The 14,760-nt window shown below is 39.7% G+C and overlaps 1 protein-coding gene across 1 annotated transcript in view; it reads right to left on the bottom strand.

Annotated features, from left to right (window-relative positions):
* The window catches only part of nr1h4 (nuclear receptor subfamily 1, group H, member 4), a 35,229-nt gene that overhangs the window by 2,001 nt on the left and 18,468 nt on the right, over nt 1–14,760 (bottom strand). Inside the window, exons 4-8 of the mRNA XM_060922929.1 lie at nt 12,747–12,889; nt 12,291–12,389; nt 11,909–12,008; nt 11,619–11,765; nt 220–333 (exon numbers count right to left, since the gene is read on the bottom strand). Of these exons, the coding sequence (XP_060778912.1) occupies nt 220–333; nt 11,619–11,765; nt 11,909–12,008; nt 12,291–12,389; nt 12,747–12,889 (603 nt within the window). The remainder of the gene's footprint in view (nt 1–219; nt 334–11,618; nt 11,766–11,908; nt 12,009–12,290; nt 12,390–12,746; nt 12,890–14,760) is intronic.

Genomic DNA, 14,760 nt, shown 5'->3' with positions numbered 1-14,760 from the left:
TAGCCATATAAAATATGTAGCAATATAAAGTTTAAGAACTCTTATGAAACCATAAAACAACAAATAATTGAGAGGGATATTTCTCCAGCATTGTTCCACAAACTGAAATATATGGAACATTATTAACCTGTTGATGAGATAATGTGGCTGGAGAAAGAAGAAATTTAAGCTCAGCCATTAATGACTCACTAGGTAATTGTTCCACAGGCAATTACACACCTGGGGACAAGATAGTGATGGCTGTGAGGAGAGCATGTTCCTCTTGTATCATCTGCAGCTCTCCAATACTTTTATAAAAGTTGAACATGGGGATGGTAAACTGCTCAGGTATACCTGTGGTGGGAAAAAGAAAGAAAGAAAGAAAGAAAAGGCAGCAGGAGACAGGTTAATACAGTGATACGCACAGTGAAGCCTGGCTTTATTTCTAACTAGAAATTATTCAACTTGGTCTAAATATTCCGCAGATATGTTAAAGACTCCCAGACAAATGCATCTTGCTTTTAAACAAGATAGTAAAAAACAGATTCTCGTCTTATTTGAGTTACATTAGTGTTGAGTTACATAGGATTCAAAGTTCAGTAGTGTATCTCAAATTTTAACATGCTTCAGATGTTTCTGGGTCTTCTTTGAGAAGCCTGGTATCCTACATCAAGGCTCATTGAGCAAAGGCGCAGACAACAGAATAGATTTCCAAGAACACAAAGCAAAATACCAAGACGTCATGAAATGTTTCTAATCAGCAAAACCAAGAATGCAGAAAAATAACATTCACATTCACATCCTGGTCTTGCACTAATTCAAATATAAATATAGGAGTATAAATGGTTCAGAGAAAAAGATTCGGGTATGGGTACTATGTCAAAATCATGCTCAATTACATGTAGAAATACGGAGGCAAACATCTAATCAAATGAAAGCCCAAAAGTCTCAGTCTTCTACTTCATTGGCTTTCATCTACTTCAATTGGCTCTTGTCACTATACTTGGCAGGCTATTTGGTGTGCTGTATCAAGTCGGTCTTTCCATGGGATTGTCAGTTTCACAATATACATGGACTTGGTTTTCCTTGATACCAACAGCATATCAGGTGACAAAGTCATGACTGCCACCTCTGAAGGGAATACCAACTTCTTCTTGAAATCAACCTGAAGCTCCCAGTCTGTAGCTGTGGACAAGATGGAAATAGTCCTCTGATATACTGCTTCCTTTGTTGATCTGTACTGACCTTCTGCTACGAACTGCCGAACTGCACAGCTGGCGGTGTTTGGGTCTTTGACTGATTTGCCTTAAGCCTCTCCCAGTCTGTCCACTTGGCTATCTGGTCCAAGACCACGTCATGCCTCCAATGGTTCTGGCCTTCCCTCAAAGCCTTAGGACATGCACAGAGGATGTGGTTTAGTGCAGTGTTTTTCAACCACTGGGCCGCGGCCCATTAGTGGGCCATGAAGCACCATCTAGTGGACCACAATTGTTTTTTCAAGTTGAATCTAATTTTTACTCATAGTAGGGTATAATTGCTGGGTTGCATCCAATATCGCATCTGCCTCATTAAGCCACGGTCACACTACAGCTCGCAATGCTTTGCGATTGGTTATCGATGAAAATCAGGCATTTTGGTGGCGATGCATGGTGATGTACAGGTGAGCTAAAAGTTGTGGTCACACAGCAGGCAAACTTGACTGTCATGCCTTTGCACGCTTGAGCCTGGTGCAGCTCGAGCGGCCACGTGTGCTCATGAAGCGCATTGTGCACGCTCTTGGGACCCACTTGTTATGGGAAACACCTGATGGTGATTTGAGCACAATCAACACACGCATGCTTATGCTGTTTTCACAGAGACTTTGGAAAGTATTATCATTATCACTGTCACGTTTGTTTCTAGCCATATTTATAGTAAAGTTTTTCCCGTGCCAGGACCTGGTCTTCCCAGGTAGTCTCCTATCCCAGTACTAACCAGGCCCTTAAAGTGCATTGGGTGGCATCGATCTCTGCTTCTGTAGCCCTCAACCCTTCGTCTAGGGTTAGGTCCTCTGGTAACCACGAGAGTTTGACTCCCCACTTGCATCTGTACTGCGGCACCTTGCCAGATGGCAGTAGGTACCATTTTGATAATGGTCTTTCGTATGACCCAACCACAAGTAGAACTCACAATCTCCTGGTCAGGTGGTGGACACGCTAACCATTAGGCCAGCTCGTGGTGCAATCATGTTTATAACACTGTTTAAATACTCTGCTTTATGATTCTGCTTTCTGTTTTGCTTTCATTTGTGTTTTGTCTTTGTAAATATCACACCTGCTAATAAGCACTCTTCCTGCACTTAGATTTGTCTGCTGCTGTCTATCTTGTGTCCTGAACCCCAGATCTTCCAGCCGCATATAAAAAGTTGTCCGCCTCCATGCTCTTCCAGGTTTTCATCTGTTTGTCTCTGCAGAACGATGCCTGCAGCACCAGGTAGTTTGAGATGTTGAGGAACTTAATGGATGGATAATTTTCCAACTCGTATGAAAAATCCTTTGTTCACATATAAGGCTCTATCCCATTGAGTGGTTTCTATACCCACTTCTTTTGAGTGTACTTCTTGGTTTTAATAACTTGCTTGGTTGCTGGATATAAACATGGCAATAAATTCTTGTGTTAATGGACCAGACTCCACTTTTGGATCATTAATCCTTTTTGACTGAGAATGCCCTGCATGTGTGGTTTTATGATGACTTTTGGCACATCCAGTTTTAAATAAAACAAACCTACAGTTTGTTTTTATTGCATTTATTTAATTCCTGGGCACCCAGCTGTAACAGGGAGTGATGTTGCATCCCATTAAAACACTTTACAATAGATTATTAGATTCTAATAGAATAGATGAGCCAAAATAATTGGGGATCTTTTTTGATGGGCCCTGATTCGTTACAAGTATGAATAGGTGGGCCTCAAAGCAGAAAAGGTTGAGAACCCCTGGTTTAGTGTACAAGATGGTGTTGTGCACAGCTTGCTTGCAGTATCGGCTTCCAAACCCCACAGCTTCAGGTTTGCTGGTGATGGAAGAAGGTTTGTAAAAGGTCTCAAGAGAAAACTCAGCTTGCCTTGGCCCATGGTCCAGAGATGTTTCCAGGTCAGCTTCCATTCCATGGCTGCCTCCGAGCTGGTCCAGTTGCCTTGTTTTGCCATTGAAACTACTTTCACCCTTCTCTCTTTCTCTTCTTCTCTCCTCACTTCCTGTACTATGAGATCCCTTTTGGTTTTGGCCTGGGCTTTAATCCACTGCAGAATTTCATAGTTGCCCAAACCTAGTTGCCCTCTACACACAGTGCTGACCACTTCCTGGTGCCTCAAACTTTCTACTGCTTCTGTAATTGCATCTTGTGCCATACTTGATTGCTTCTCCTGCTTTATGGACTATGGTGTCTTTGGCCTATTGTCATGTGGTAACAGCTCTGACCTTGAAATGCCTTGAAATCTTCTACCACTGAAGAAACTGGTAGTGAGAGCTTCGAGATGGCACTATAGAGGTTCACAGAACTGAAGCTCCTTGGTACAGATGTGTGCAGTTTCATTTGACACTAATCTGAATTTGATTAGATGTCCTAAAAAGCATATAATTTTTACAGAATGAAAAACAACTGACTGATAACAGCTGGACAAGAGAAAAAAATAATTTAAAAAATCTCTTGGCAGTTGATATTTTAATGAGTACTTTAAAAGTCATAATGAAAATGTAAGGAATAAAAAGTGTTTTTTTTCCTCTCGTAAATTTGCCTGCATAAGTTACAAATAATCACTTTTAATAATACTTGGGTAAAGTACAAGTCTTCCAAAGTAGTACTTAAGCGCTATAACAAAGTACAATTATTCAAGTAGAAGAACAACAACGGGCGGCACGGTGGTGTAGTGGTTAGCGCTGTCGCCTCACAGCAAGAAGGTCCAGGTTTGAGCCCCGTAGCCGGCGAGGGCCTTTCTGTGCGGAGTTTGTGTGTTCTCCCCGTGTCCGCATGGGTTTCCTCCGGGTGCTCCGGTTTCCCCCACAGTCCAAAGACATGCAGGTTAGGTTAACTGGTGGCTCTAAATTGACCATAGGTGTGAATGTGAGTGTGAATGGTTGTCTGTGTCTATGTGTCAGCCCTGTGATGACCTGGCGACTTGTCCAGGGTGTACCCTGCCTTTCGCCCGTAGTCAGCTGGGATAGGCTTCAGCTTGCCTGCGACCCTGTAGAACAGGATAAAGCGGCTACACTGTAAAAAAAAAATAGTTGAGAATACTTGAAATTTCAAGGCAACCGTCTGCATTAAGAATTTTATGTTTTGCCAACGATGTGCCCATGATAATCCAAACTATGATAAAACTGTTATCTTTATTAAGAATTCTTAATTAAGTCAATTTTCAATTCCTCATTCTGCCAACATAGATTTCTCTTTTTGCTGAACAGTGGCATTCACAGTAGTACAAAAAGGCAATCTCAATTTTTTGGGGTTTTTTTTTTCACCTTTATTTGGATAGGACAGTGTAGAGACAGGAAATGCGCGGGAGAGAGGGACAGGAGGGATCGGGATATGACCTCAGGTCGGAATCGAACCCGGGTCCCCGGATTTATGGTATGGCGCCTTATCCACCTGAGCCACGACGCCCCTGAGGGCTATGCAATTACAAAACTTCAATAATGTACAATAAACTTCACACTTTTTTAAAAACTTTATTTCAATATTGAAGTTTTGTAATTGTGTAGAACAATGAAAAAAGGCATGTATAGTTTAATGATAAATTGTGATAACCTCAGGGGCGTCGTGGCTCAGGTGGATAAGGCGCCATACCATAAATCCGGGGGTTCGGTTCCGACCTGAGGTCATTTCCCGATCCCTCCCCGTCTCTCTCTCCCGGTCATTTCCTGTCTCTACACTGTCCTATCCAAATAGAGGTAGAAAAAAGCCCCAAAAAAATCTAAAAAAAAATTGTGATAACCTCAATTGCCTTTTTTGTACTACTGTGAATGCCACTGTTCAGCAAAAAGAGAAATCTATGTTGGCAGAATGAGGAATTGAAAATTGACTTAATTAAGAATTCTTAATAAAGATAACAGTTTTATCATAGTTTGGATTATCATGGGCACATCATTGGCAAAACATAAAATTCTTAATGCAGACGGTTGCCTTGAAATTTCAAGTATTCTCAACTATTCTTTTTTTACAGTGTAGAGATAATGAGATGAGATGAGAAGAACAACAACTTTATTCATCACATGTACACTTGTGAAATTCCTCTCTGCATTTAACCCATCTGAAGCAGTGAACATGCACATACACTTGAGCAATGAGCACTCACACATAACCAGAGCAGTGGGCAGCCATGCTAACAGCGCCCGGGGAGCAGGTGCCTCGCTCAAGGGCACCTCAGCCAAAGGCCACCCCACATTAACCTAATCACATGTCTTTGAACTGTGGGAGAAACCCACACAGACATGGGGAGAACATGCAAACTCCACACAAAAAGGCCCCCATCAGCTGCTGGGCTTGAACCCAGAACCTTCTTGATGTGAGGTGACAGTGCTAACCACTACACCGCCAGTATTTTCCAAGCCTGACTATTTCGGCATTTAACCATAGGATAAGTGGGATCTTTATAATCTCACAAATTCTTAAACAGATGATCAATCCATCAACTGGCCAAAAGTAATCAAGCAGTCTCAAGCCAGTATATTGTAGGTGCATGTAATGAGCAAGTTTGAAGAACAAAGCCACTAGGAGGCAGTGTGTTCCATCACATATAAAACGGTCATAACAGAAGTGCCTGTCTGACTTTAACTGACCCAAATTATTTACTCTAGGTTGTTTTCATGATACAGAATATGTGTTTGTGGCTAATGATTAAAGTTATGGCTCAGGTTATGGCTTCCAAAACAAATTACATTTTCTGAGAGCGTACTAATTCACATGCAGTCAGTGTGCATACAGAATGACATAGTGCATACATATTTATTGACTGACTGAATGTTTGAATTTAAAGCCAATACCAGTTGACGAAGAGCATTATTAAGATTTCTGCAAATCACTGAGTGCCATGAAACAAGCTTTGTCCCCCAACACTGAGTTCTGGTTGAATCTGGCATTCACATGCACAGCTGCCTGTGTGTCCACATTCAGTGGGATTCTCAGAAACGCCCATCCGTTTGGAGCTTGTTTTGAAGGGCTTGCCCGCTTTGTGTAAGGTCTTTGTCTTTATCGTTATCATTGGTGTAATTATTATTCTTTGTTGGGTATGCGAGCTGAGAGCTCTATTTTGATGGAAAGCATTCAGTGTGAAGAGCCAGGAGATGATCTCCCTTTAGAATCAGCCAATCAGGGAAAACCTTCAGTGAAAGGTCATTATATTCTGTGAGGTGAAATTCAACTTATTTTAACTCCTTGGGAGAACTGGTTTTGCAGGGATGTTAAAATGTAATATTTACACACAGAAACAAACAAAAGTCTTGTATAACAGCCAACCTTTCTGAAATTGATACTAAGCATCCAGGATGCTGAAGTAGAGAGAGCTGTTTTTTTTTTTACTCAGAGATGCAATCATCACTAGATGCTAACTTCTTTCAGATATTCATTCAAAACCTTTCAGATCGAGGGATAACATTTGTCACCAGCTTTCCCCAAAGAGATGGATGGAGAAAAAGACTCTGCATACACAGGCACATCAAAGACCCTTCAAACCAGTGAAATGTCAGGAGCGCAGAGAGAGAGAGAGAGAGAGAGAGAGAGAGAGAGAGGGGAGGGCAATAGCGCTCTCGATGTTTAGATAGAGAACAATGGCCTCTTTAGACAGAGGCTGTCTTTTTCTCTTTGGATAGCCTTTGGTGTGAATATTTCTGAGCTGTTACAGAGAGACAGAGTGACAGTTTCTCCTGCAGTGCATTCGCTGGCTAGAAATATCAATAGCATTGAGATGACAGCGCTCCATCACTCATTAAACGACTGACAAAGGTGAAATGAGATTTTTAAATTCAACTGATTCAGAGCTGAGAAAGCATTTTGCTGCACTCTTAAGTGAGTTTTAAAACACATCGGCCTTTATTTATCATTTTGTGTAAAATCGAGCACAGATTAGAGTGCAAATATGAACAAATCTGGATTGGATTCATGACAAGACATCAAAATGAGCTGTGATTGGAGCACAAATAATGAATCAACTTCAGTTGCATGGACACAAGCTCCCTCCAGCCAATCCTTTATTTACAGACTGTGTACTATGTATGACCCCAATTCACCATCACATATTTCCAGTTTACATGAAACACGGCCTAATTTTTGCATGTTTTGTGATCGTGAGCCAGTTGACAATATTGAGCAAGCCATCAAGAGCCAAGGAAAATCAGAGGAATATAAGAACTGTCTGAAGATGTGAAGAAAGAAGTAAAAACAGGAAAACAAATTTCAGTGAAGCTGAGTTAGAGGGATTTGAGTCTGAGGTTTCTAAAAAATTAACAAAGGCAGTTATGGAAGTCTCATCTCATCTCATTATCTCTAGCCGCTTTATCCTGTCCTACAGGGTCGCAGGCAAGCTGGAGCCTATCCCAGCTGACTACGGGCGAAAGGCGGGGTACACCCTGGACAAGTCGCCAGGTCATCACAGGGCTGACACATAGACACAGACAACCATTCACACTCACATTCACACCTACGCTCAATTTAGAGTCACCAGTTAACCTAACCTGCATGTCTTTGGACTGTGGGGGAAACCGGAGCACCCGGAGGAAACCTACGCGGACACGGGGAGAACATGCAAACCCCGCACAGAAAGGCCCTCGCCGGCCCCGGGGCTCGAACCCGGACCTTCTTGCTGTGAGGCGACAGCACTAACCACTACACCACTGTGCCGCCCCTTTTTTATTATTATTTTATTGTTAATTTTTTATTTAAATAAAAGCCATAATAATGTAGAAAATGGAACCATTTTCCAGTATTACTGCACCTACATATATGTGAGCTCTAAGAACCAGAACTAGATTTAACTAATTGAACTGAAGTCCAACTCAATTACACTTTATTTAAGTGAGCCAAGTTTCCATCCCAATTAAATAAATAAAACATTAATTAAACTCTGAAAGCAATTAATCAAACAATGGACTGACAAAATTGCACCTGATTTGTTTTTGTACTGATTTGAAATTTTATAAGAACCTCAATATTTAACTATTATATCCAAACATATTTATATACAGGTCAGCGGTTTATGATGCCTCTTTACGTAAATGTGCTTATTACTCAACTGAAGGACTAATAAACTGATAAACATCCACGTCTACACCTCTGATTCACATGTTGACACTAACCCCATTATTTCAGTACAAGGTTCCTGTGATCATAAATTTTATATTTATTTGACAAAGAGTTTGGTTTGGTTTCAAATAGTTTGTCATAATTAAAAAGCTAATTTGGGGAATCCTGCTCCATGATGAACACCAGACTAATTTTCTCAGACTATCCATCACACAAGAGATGGTGTAGAATACATCCTGCCTTTACATGTCTTTCCTTTTGTATCTCAACTATGAAGTCTTCATTATCCACTGACCATTTTGAAAGTTTGTGTGCAGTGATAAATACTAAAATGCTGAATGGGAATTTTCTTTTATGTTTTCACTTGATCACAGTGTGTTTTGTCCAGAGTTCTGGGAAATGTATGTCATTTGTAATTTACACCTCCAGATATTAAAGAGAAAGCAAATTTCTTAGGTTCCTTAATTAGATAAAGCTGATGCATTATTAATGCTAACCTTTATGAATGGCATCTAAGGAGGCAAGTATAGTGTTCCCAGGATTATTCTAGCATTTACTTTTAATTTCATGCTCATTTATTGCTTATTAGTAGAATTTATATATCAGCATTAAACTGAATAAATACATAAACAATGCTTTCAAGTTAAGCAGCCAGATGTCAGTCCAGGGTAATATTTTACAATACTGTTCAATACAGTAACTTATGAGTAACTATGCAGGGACTAAGCAGGAACAAATAACTAGCACTATATTAAAAACTAAGCAATTATCTAGGATTAACGAGGATTTTCTACTAGTGAATACTGTATAATAATTAGATGCTCAATTAATGTGTAATTAATCAATAATGATAAACTAATGAATTGGCAGTTCTTTATGAACTGAGCAGAAATTACTGTATCTTATAGCGAACTATTCTATCTCTTGGAGAACTATGAAGTAACTACTGAATAATTATTAATCATATCAGCTCCTCAAATTCTGCCTTACCAACGTACAGTTTTGATGAAAGACTAGCTGATGTAAAGTAGCCTACTCCAACACTTACAGTGGTGCTTGAAAGTTTGTGAACCCTTTAGAATTTTCTATATTTCTGCATATGACCTAAAACATCATCAGATTTTCACACAAGTCCTAAAAGTAGATCAAGAGAACCCAGTTAAACAAATGAGACAAAAATATTATACTTGGTAATTTATTTATTGAGGAAAATGACCCAATATTACATATCTGTGAGTGGCAAAAGTATGTGAACCTCTAGGATTAGCAGCTAATTTGAAGGTGAAATTAGAGTCAGGTGTTTTCAATCAATGGGATGACAATCACGTGTGAGTGGGCGTCCTGTTTTATTTAAAGAACAGGGATCTATCAAAGTCTGATCTTCACAACACATGTTTGTGGAAGTGTATCATGGCACGAACAAAGGAGATTTCTGAGGACCTCAGAAAAAGTGTTGTTGATGCTCATCAGGCTGGAAAAGGTTACAAAACCATCTCTAAAGAGTTTGGACTCCACCAATCCACAGTCAGACAGATTGTGTACAAATGGAGGAAATTCAAGACCATTGTTACCCTCCCCAGGAGTGGTCGACCAACAAAGATCACTCCAAGAGCAAAGCGTGTAATAGTAAGCGAGGTCATAAAGGACCCCAGGGTAACTTCTAAGCAACTGAAGGCCTCTCTCACATTGGCTAATGTTAATGTTCATGAGTCCACCATCAGGAGAACATTGAACAACAATGGTGTGCATTGCAGGGTTTCAAGGAGAAAGCCACTGCTCTCCAAAAAGAACATTGCTGCTCATCTGCAGTTTGCTAAAGATCACGTGGACAAGCCAGAAGGTTATTGGAAAAATGTTTTGTGGACAGATGAGACCAAAACAGAACATTTTGGTTTAAATGAGAAGCGTTATGTTTGGAGAAAGGAAAACACTGCATTCCAGCATAAGAACCTTATCCCATCTGTGAAACATGGTGGTGGTAGTAGTGTCATGTTTTGGGCCTGTTTTGCTGCATCTGGGCCAGGATGGCTGGCTATCATCGATCGAACAATGAATTCTGAATTATACCAGTGAATTTTAAAGGAAAATGTCAGGACATCTGTCCATGAACTGAGTCTCAAGAGAAGGTGGGTCATACAGCAAGACAATGACCCTAAGCACACAAGTTGTTCTACCAAAGAATGGTTAAAGAAGAATAACATTAATGTTTTGGAATGGCCAAGTCAAAGTCCTGACCTTAATCCAATCGAAATATTGTGGAAGGACCTGAAGTGAGCAGTTCCTGTGAGGAAACCCACCCACATCCCAGAGTTGAAGCTGTTCTGTACGGAGGAACGGGCTAAAATTCCTCCAAGCCGGTGTGCAGGACTGATCAACAGTTACCGCAAACATTTAGTTGCAGTTATTGCTGCACAAGGGGGTCACACCAGGTACTGAAAGCAAAGATTCACATACTTTTGCCACTCACAGATATGTAATATTGGATCATTTTCCTCAATAAATAAATAAATGACCAAGTATAATATTTTTGTCTCATTTGTTTAACTGGGTTCTCTTTATCTACTTTTAGGACTTGTGTGAAAATCTGATGATGTTTTAGGTCATATTTATGCAGAAATATAGAAAATTCTAAAGGGTTCACAAACTTTGAAGCACCACTGTAAGTAACTCAACTAAAATGTTTTATATCCGTTATTATTCTAAACATAAACAGGTTTGCTCAGGTGAAACAGAGGTCAGTATACCACCTGAAACTTGATATATGGTAATATGAGCCAGTTTGTACATTGACCTACAAATAAGACTAACTACTGTAAATACTGCTTTCTAGATGACTAGATGGTTCATATACTGTATATGGATCACTCTGTGTATGTGTCTTACTTCCATATTTCTACATTTCCAGATATTACTGCATGAGTAAGCAATTTGTATATGCTATATAATGACTAAAATGTCACTGTATCCTTCCTGAAGAGATAATGATGTGGATGACAGTTCATGACTAATGACTTTAGTTGTTCTCCAGACTCAGACTTCATAAAAAACTACCAAGCCATTACTTTATTAATACTTACTGAGTAATTCCCAAGTATTTATTAGTAGTTAATAAGAGTGACTTAGGTGGTATTATATGTAATACTACTCATTCATTCAAACTTAGTCCTTGCATAGTTACGTCTGAGTTGTAGAACAGTATTGTAAAGTGTTACCCCACTTCAGTTTGCCATAGAGAGGAAAATAAATAGTTACATTGAAATATACAATGGAATATATTTAATGAAATATATTTAAAGTAGTTCACCACTATGACATAAATCCTGAAAGTCTTATCCTAGAATGTTGTACATGATAAAGGGAACCTACCGCTCTTTCTGATTCGCTCCTCCAACACCTCTGGGTTTCCATGAGGCAGCTTCTTGGTGAAGGCCTGGGCTGAACGCAGGAACATGGCCTCAACTGCGGAACCCTTTAGTAGAGCGATCTGATCCTCGTGGTCCAGAGCCTGGAACCCTGCTCATAGATCATCAAGAAGCTACTACAAGAAACCTTTAACAGTGTGTCACTCAGTTGTCAATTGAAATTGCTAAAACAAATATAAAATGACTGTTGACTACTTAAGATTTGTTTGCTGATATCCTTAAAAGTATCCTGACCTGGGATGTTTTTGGTGAACTCGACCAGGACCTTAACATGGCTGGTTGCCATCTCGGTCAAAAGGAGGAAATTCTCCTCTGTGCTGAACTGTTCTTGGAGCTGTAAAAAGTGGGAAATTACTACTGTAGATGTTTATGGTGGTAAGAACTGTTAACAGGACATACATAATCATACTGTAACTGTGGTTAAACATTTACCAAGCCTTTTACTGACTTCAGCAGTAGCAGAGGTTAAAGTCTTAAATTAATATACCATAAATATAAGAAGTATGCAGTTTATAGGTGTCAAGTACATTTACAGCATGCTGTAAGGTGAATAGTTTTCACATATTGTAGTTCATTAATAGAATCGAAAATACAATATCTACTTAGACTAAAGTACCAGTTTCTTGGCCATATCTGGAGGAATATGATGCCTGTTGTATGCATTAAGAATATCATTTAGTAAAGCCTGCTGGTCTTGACTGAGCTCCACTTTTTCCTAGGATAAAAAAGATGATTTAGTAAATAATATACCAAGTAATTCATATCAGCAGTGTTAAGTCTGTCAGTGGAATCCTTTTCCAAGAAGGATATCAGGAACTCAGTGACTGAACTTGTACCTCTTTAATGATCTTTAATAAAAGTTATCACTTGTGACTTAAATTAGTTATGTCACACTGTAATAAGCCCAGATATGTGTGTGCAGGCACATGTATACCATTTAAGATGTAAATACCCTCAAATTAGAGATCCTGTTCTTCATTTTATAGTCACTGTTTTTCATTTCAAGTTATGTGCTGCTGGATATAAACAGTATATAATATACTGTATATTAATTTTTGAATTGTGCACTTACTTTTGAGGTTTTTGTTGTGGATGTGACCTGCTTAGTATCTCCACTGTCTCCCATCTCTGTATCATCTCCTGTACCATCTTCTGATGAATTCTTGGGGGTTTTCCTTAGTCTTTTGGACTTGCACTGGATCTCTGTGAGCAAACCTGCTTAAAACAGACCAATCAAAAGAGATTGTACCACAAATTAATAGCTATGTAGAAATGTTAATTGAGAAGACACAGACCAGTGGATCCATTGATTTAGTTGTTTATATCATGCAGAGTACTATGCAAAAATCTTCAGTGAGTAGTTATGTGTCTGTTATGGATGCCACTGTAAAAAAAAAAAATAATAAAAAATAAAAATAAATAAATTTTTTTTAAAAGGGTTAAAAAACAAATAAAAAAGTAAAATATCTTATTGCAAATAAAGCACAAAAACAATACATTTATAGAAATTTTCATTAAAGTTTTTGCAGAGAAACAGTTATTTTACAGATTTTTCCAAAACTGTTACAATCGAACACCTTCAATTGTCATACATCTACCAAAATCCACCCATAACTCCAATTACCAGAAATCACCACAGCCTTCAAACATGGCCACTATGGACTACAACTCCCAACACACACACACACACACACACACACACACACACACACACACACACACACACACACACACACACAACGACTTTGCAAAGTAATGCTCAGTGTGCCTTGACTTGACTTACCAAGCCTTTGTATTTTTGCGATCAATATTCTGTTTTTTTTTAAATCTCACTTTGCTTCCTGGTTTTTGCCTGGTTCGTTTTGTTTGCTGTTCACCTTACTGTTGTCTGTTTATTGCCATTGGGTTTTTTTTGCCCCACATTTTGGACCTGTCTGCTTGAGTTTTAATAAAACTTCTTACTGCAGTTGCATCCGCTTTCTGTCTACATTCATGACAGATTACTTTGCCTGTCCCATGGATGCAGCAGCAGAAGGAAGCAAACATGCCACTATATCAGCTCAAGGGAGAATTTTAGGAGAACAACAGCAGTGCTTGGGTGAGCTCAATGCAAAGATTACTCAATTCATCAGTGCAGTCTCCCAAGTGCTCTTAACTCACCCTGTCATTCCTGCTATCTCACTCACTTCTCATCCATACAAGTTTGCTGGTGATACTTCCCAATGTAAAGGAATTTTGCTACAAAATTTTGCCCCTGTATTTTGTTGATCAGGTGGGAATTGCAGATCAACAAAAGATTGCACTTCTTCTCAACCTACTAGGTTTCTCAATATACTCACTGATGAAGCTTTAAAATGGGTCACAGCGGTGTGTGAAGAAGGTGATTGTATGTTCTCCTATAACAGATTCAACAGAACTGTTTTGTAGAGTCTTCAGAACAAAATCCTGAAGAGGAAGAAGTTGGGGAGCAACTGCTCTCTACAAACAGGGAAAAGGATGCGCAGCTGAATATGCTCTTGAGTTCTGTACTCTTGCTGCTGGAAGTTGGTGAAATGAGCCGGCCCTGAACGCTGCTTTCCATCAAGGTCTGAATGCTGAAGTGCTCACAGAGCTGGCATATTGTGATGACCAAGTCTCCCTGGACTCCCTCTGACTGACCCTCGCTCCAGGCAGCAGCCAACCAAGAGATAGGATGTTTTCTATGGTCATTTTGCTCAGAGAATCAAGAGGATTAGGTGCAGTTCCTCCCATGAGCTGAATATGCCCACAACTCCCCGTGTCATTCCACCACATACTTGACTCAGTTCCAATGTGAGCTTGGTTATCAGCCACCTCCAGTCCTATTGAATGCTTCTCCCAGAGATGCATCCACAGTAGACAAATAGTTTAAGCAGAGTGAGCAACTGTTGGAGAGCACCCACCAACACCTGGAACAGGTGGCCCAACAGACCACGCACTTTGCTGACTGCCACTGAGGAGAAACTCTTTAGTATAACCCAGCTGATTGGGTTTGGTTGTTCATTAAGGACATCAGGAACATGCACGGATGCAGAAAGCTCAATGCCAGATATGTCAACCCCTACAAG

This window comes from Neoarius graeffei, chromosome 6 (assembly GCF_027579695.1).
Source record: "Neoarius graeffei isolate fNeoGra1 chromosome 6, fNeoGra1.pri, whole genome shotgun sequence".
Classification (NCBI taxonomy): Eukaryota; Metazoa; Chordata; class Actinopteri; order Siluriformes; family Ariidae; genus Neoarius; species Neoarius graeffei.
The sequence above is the reverse complement of the archived record's forward strand: the minus strand, read 5'-3'. Positions and strand labels throughout refer to the sequence as shown.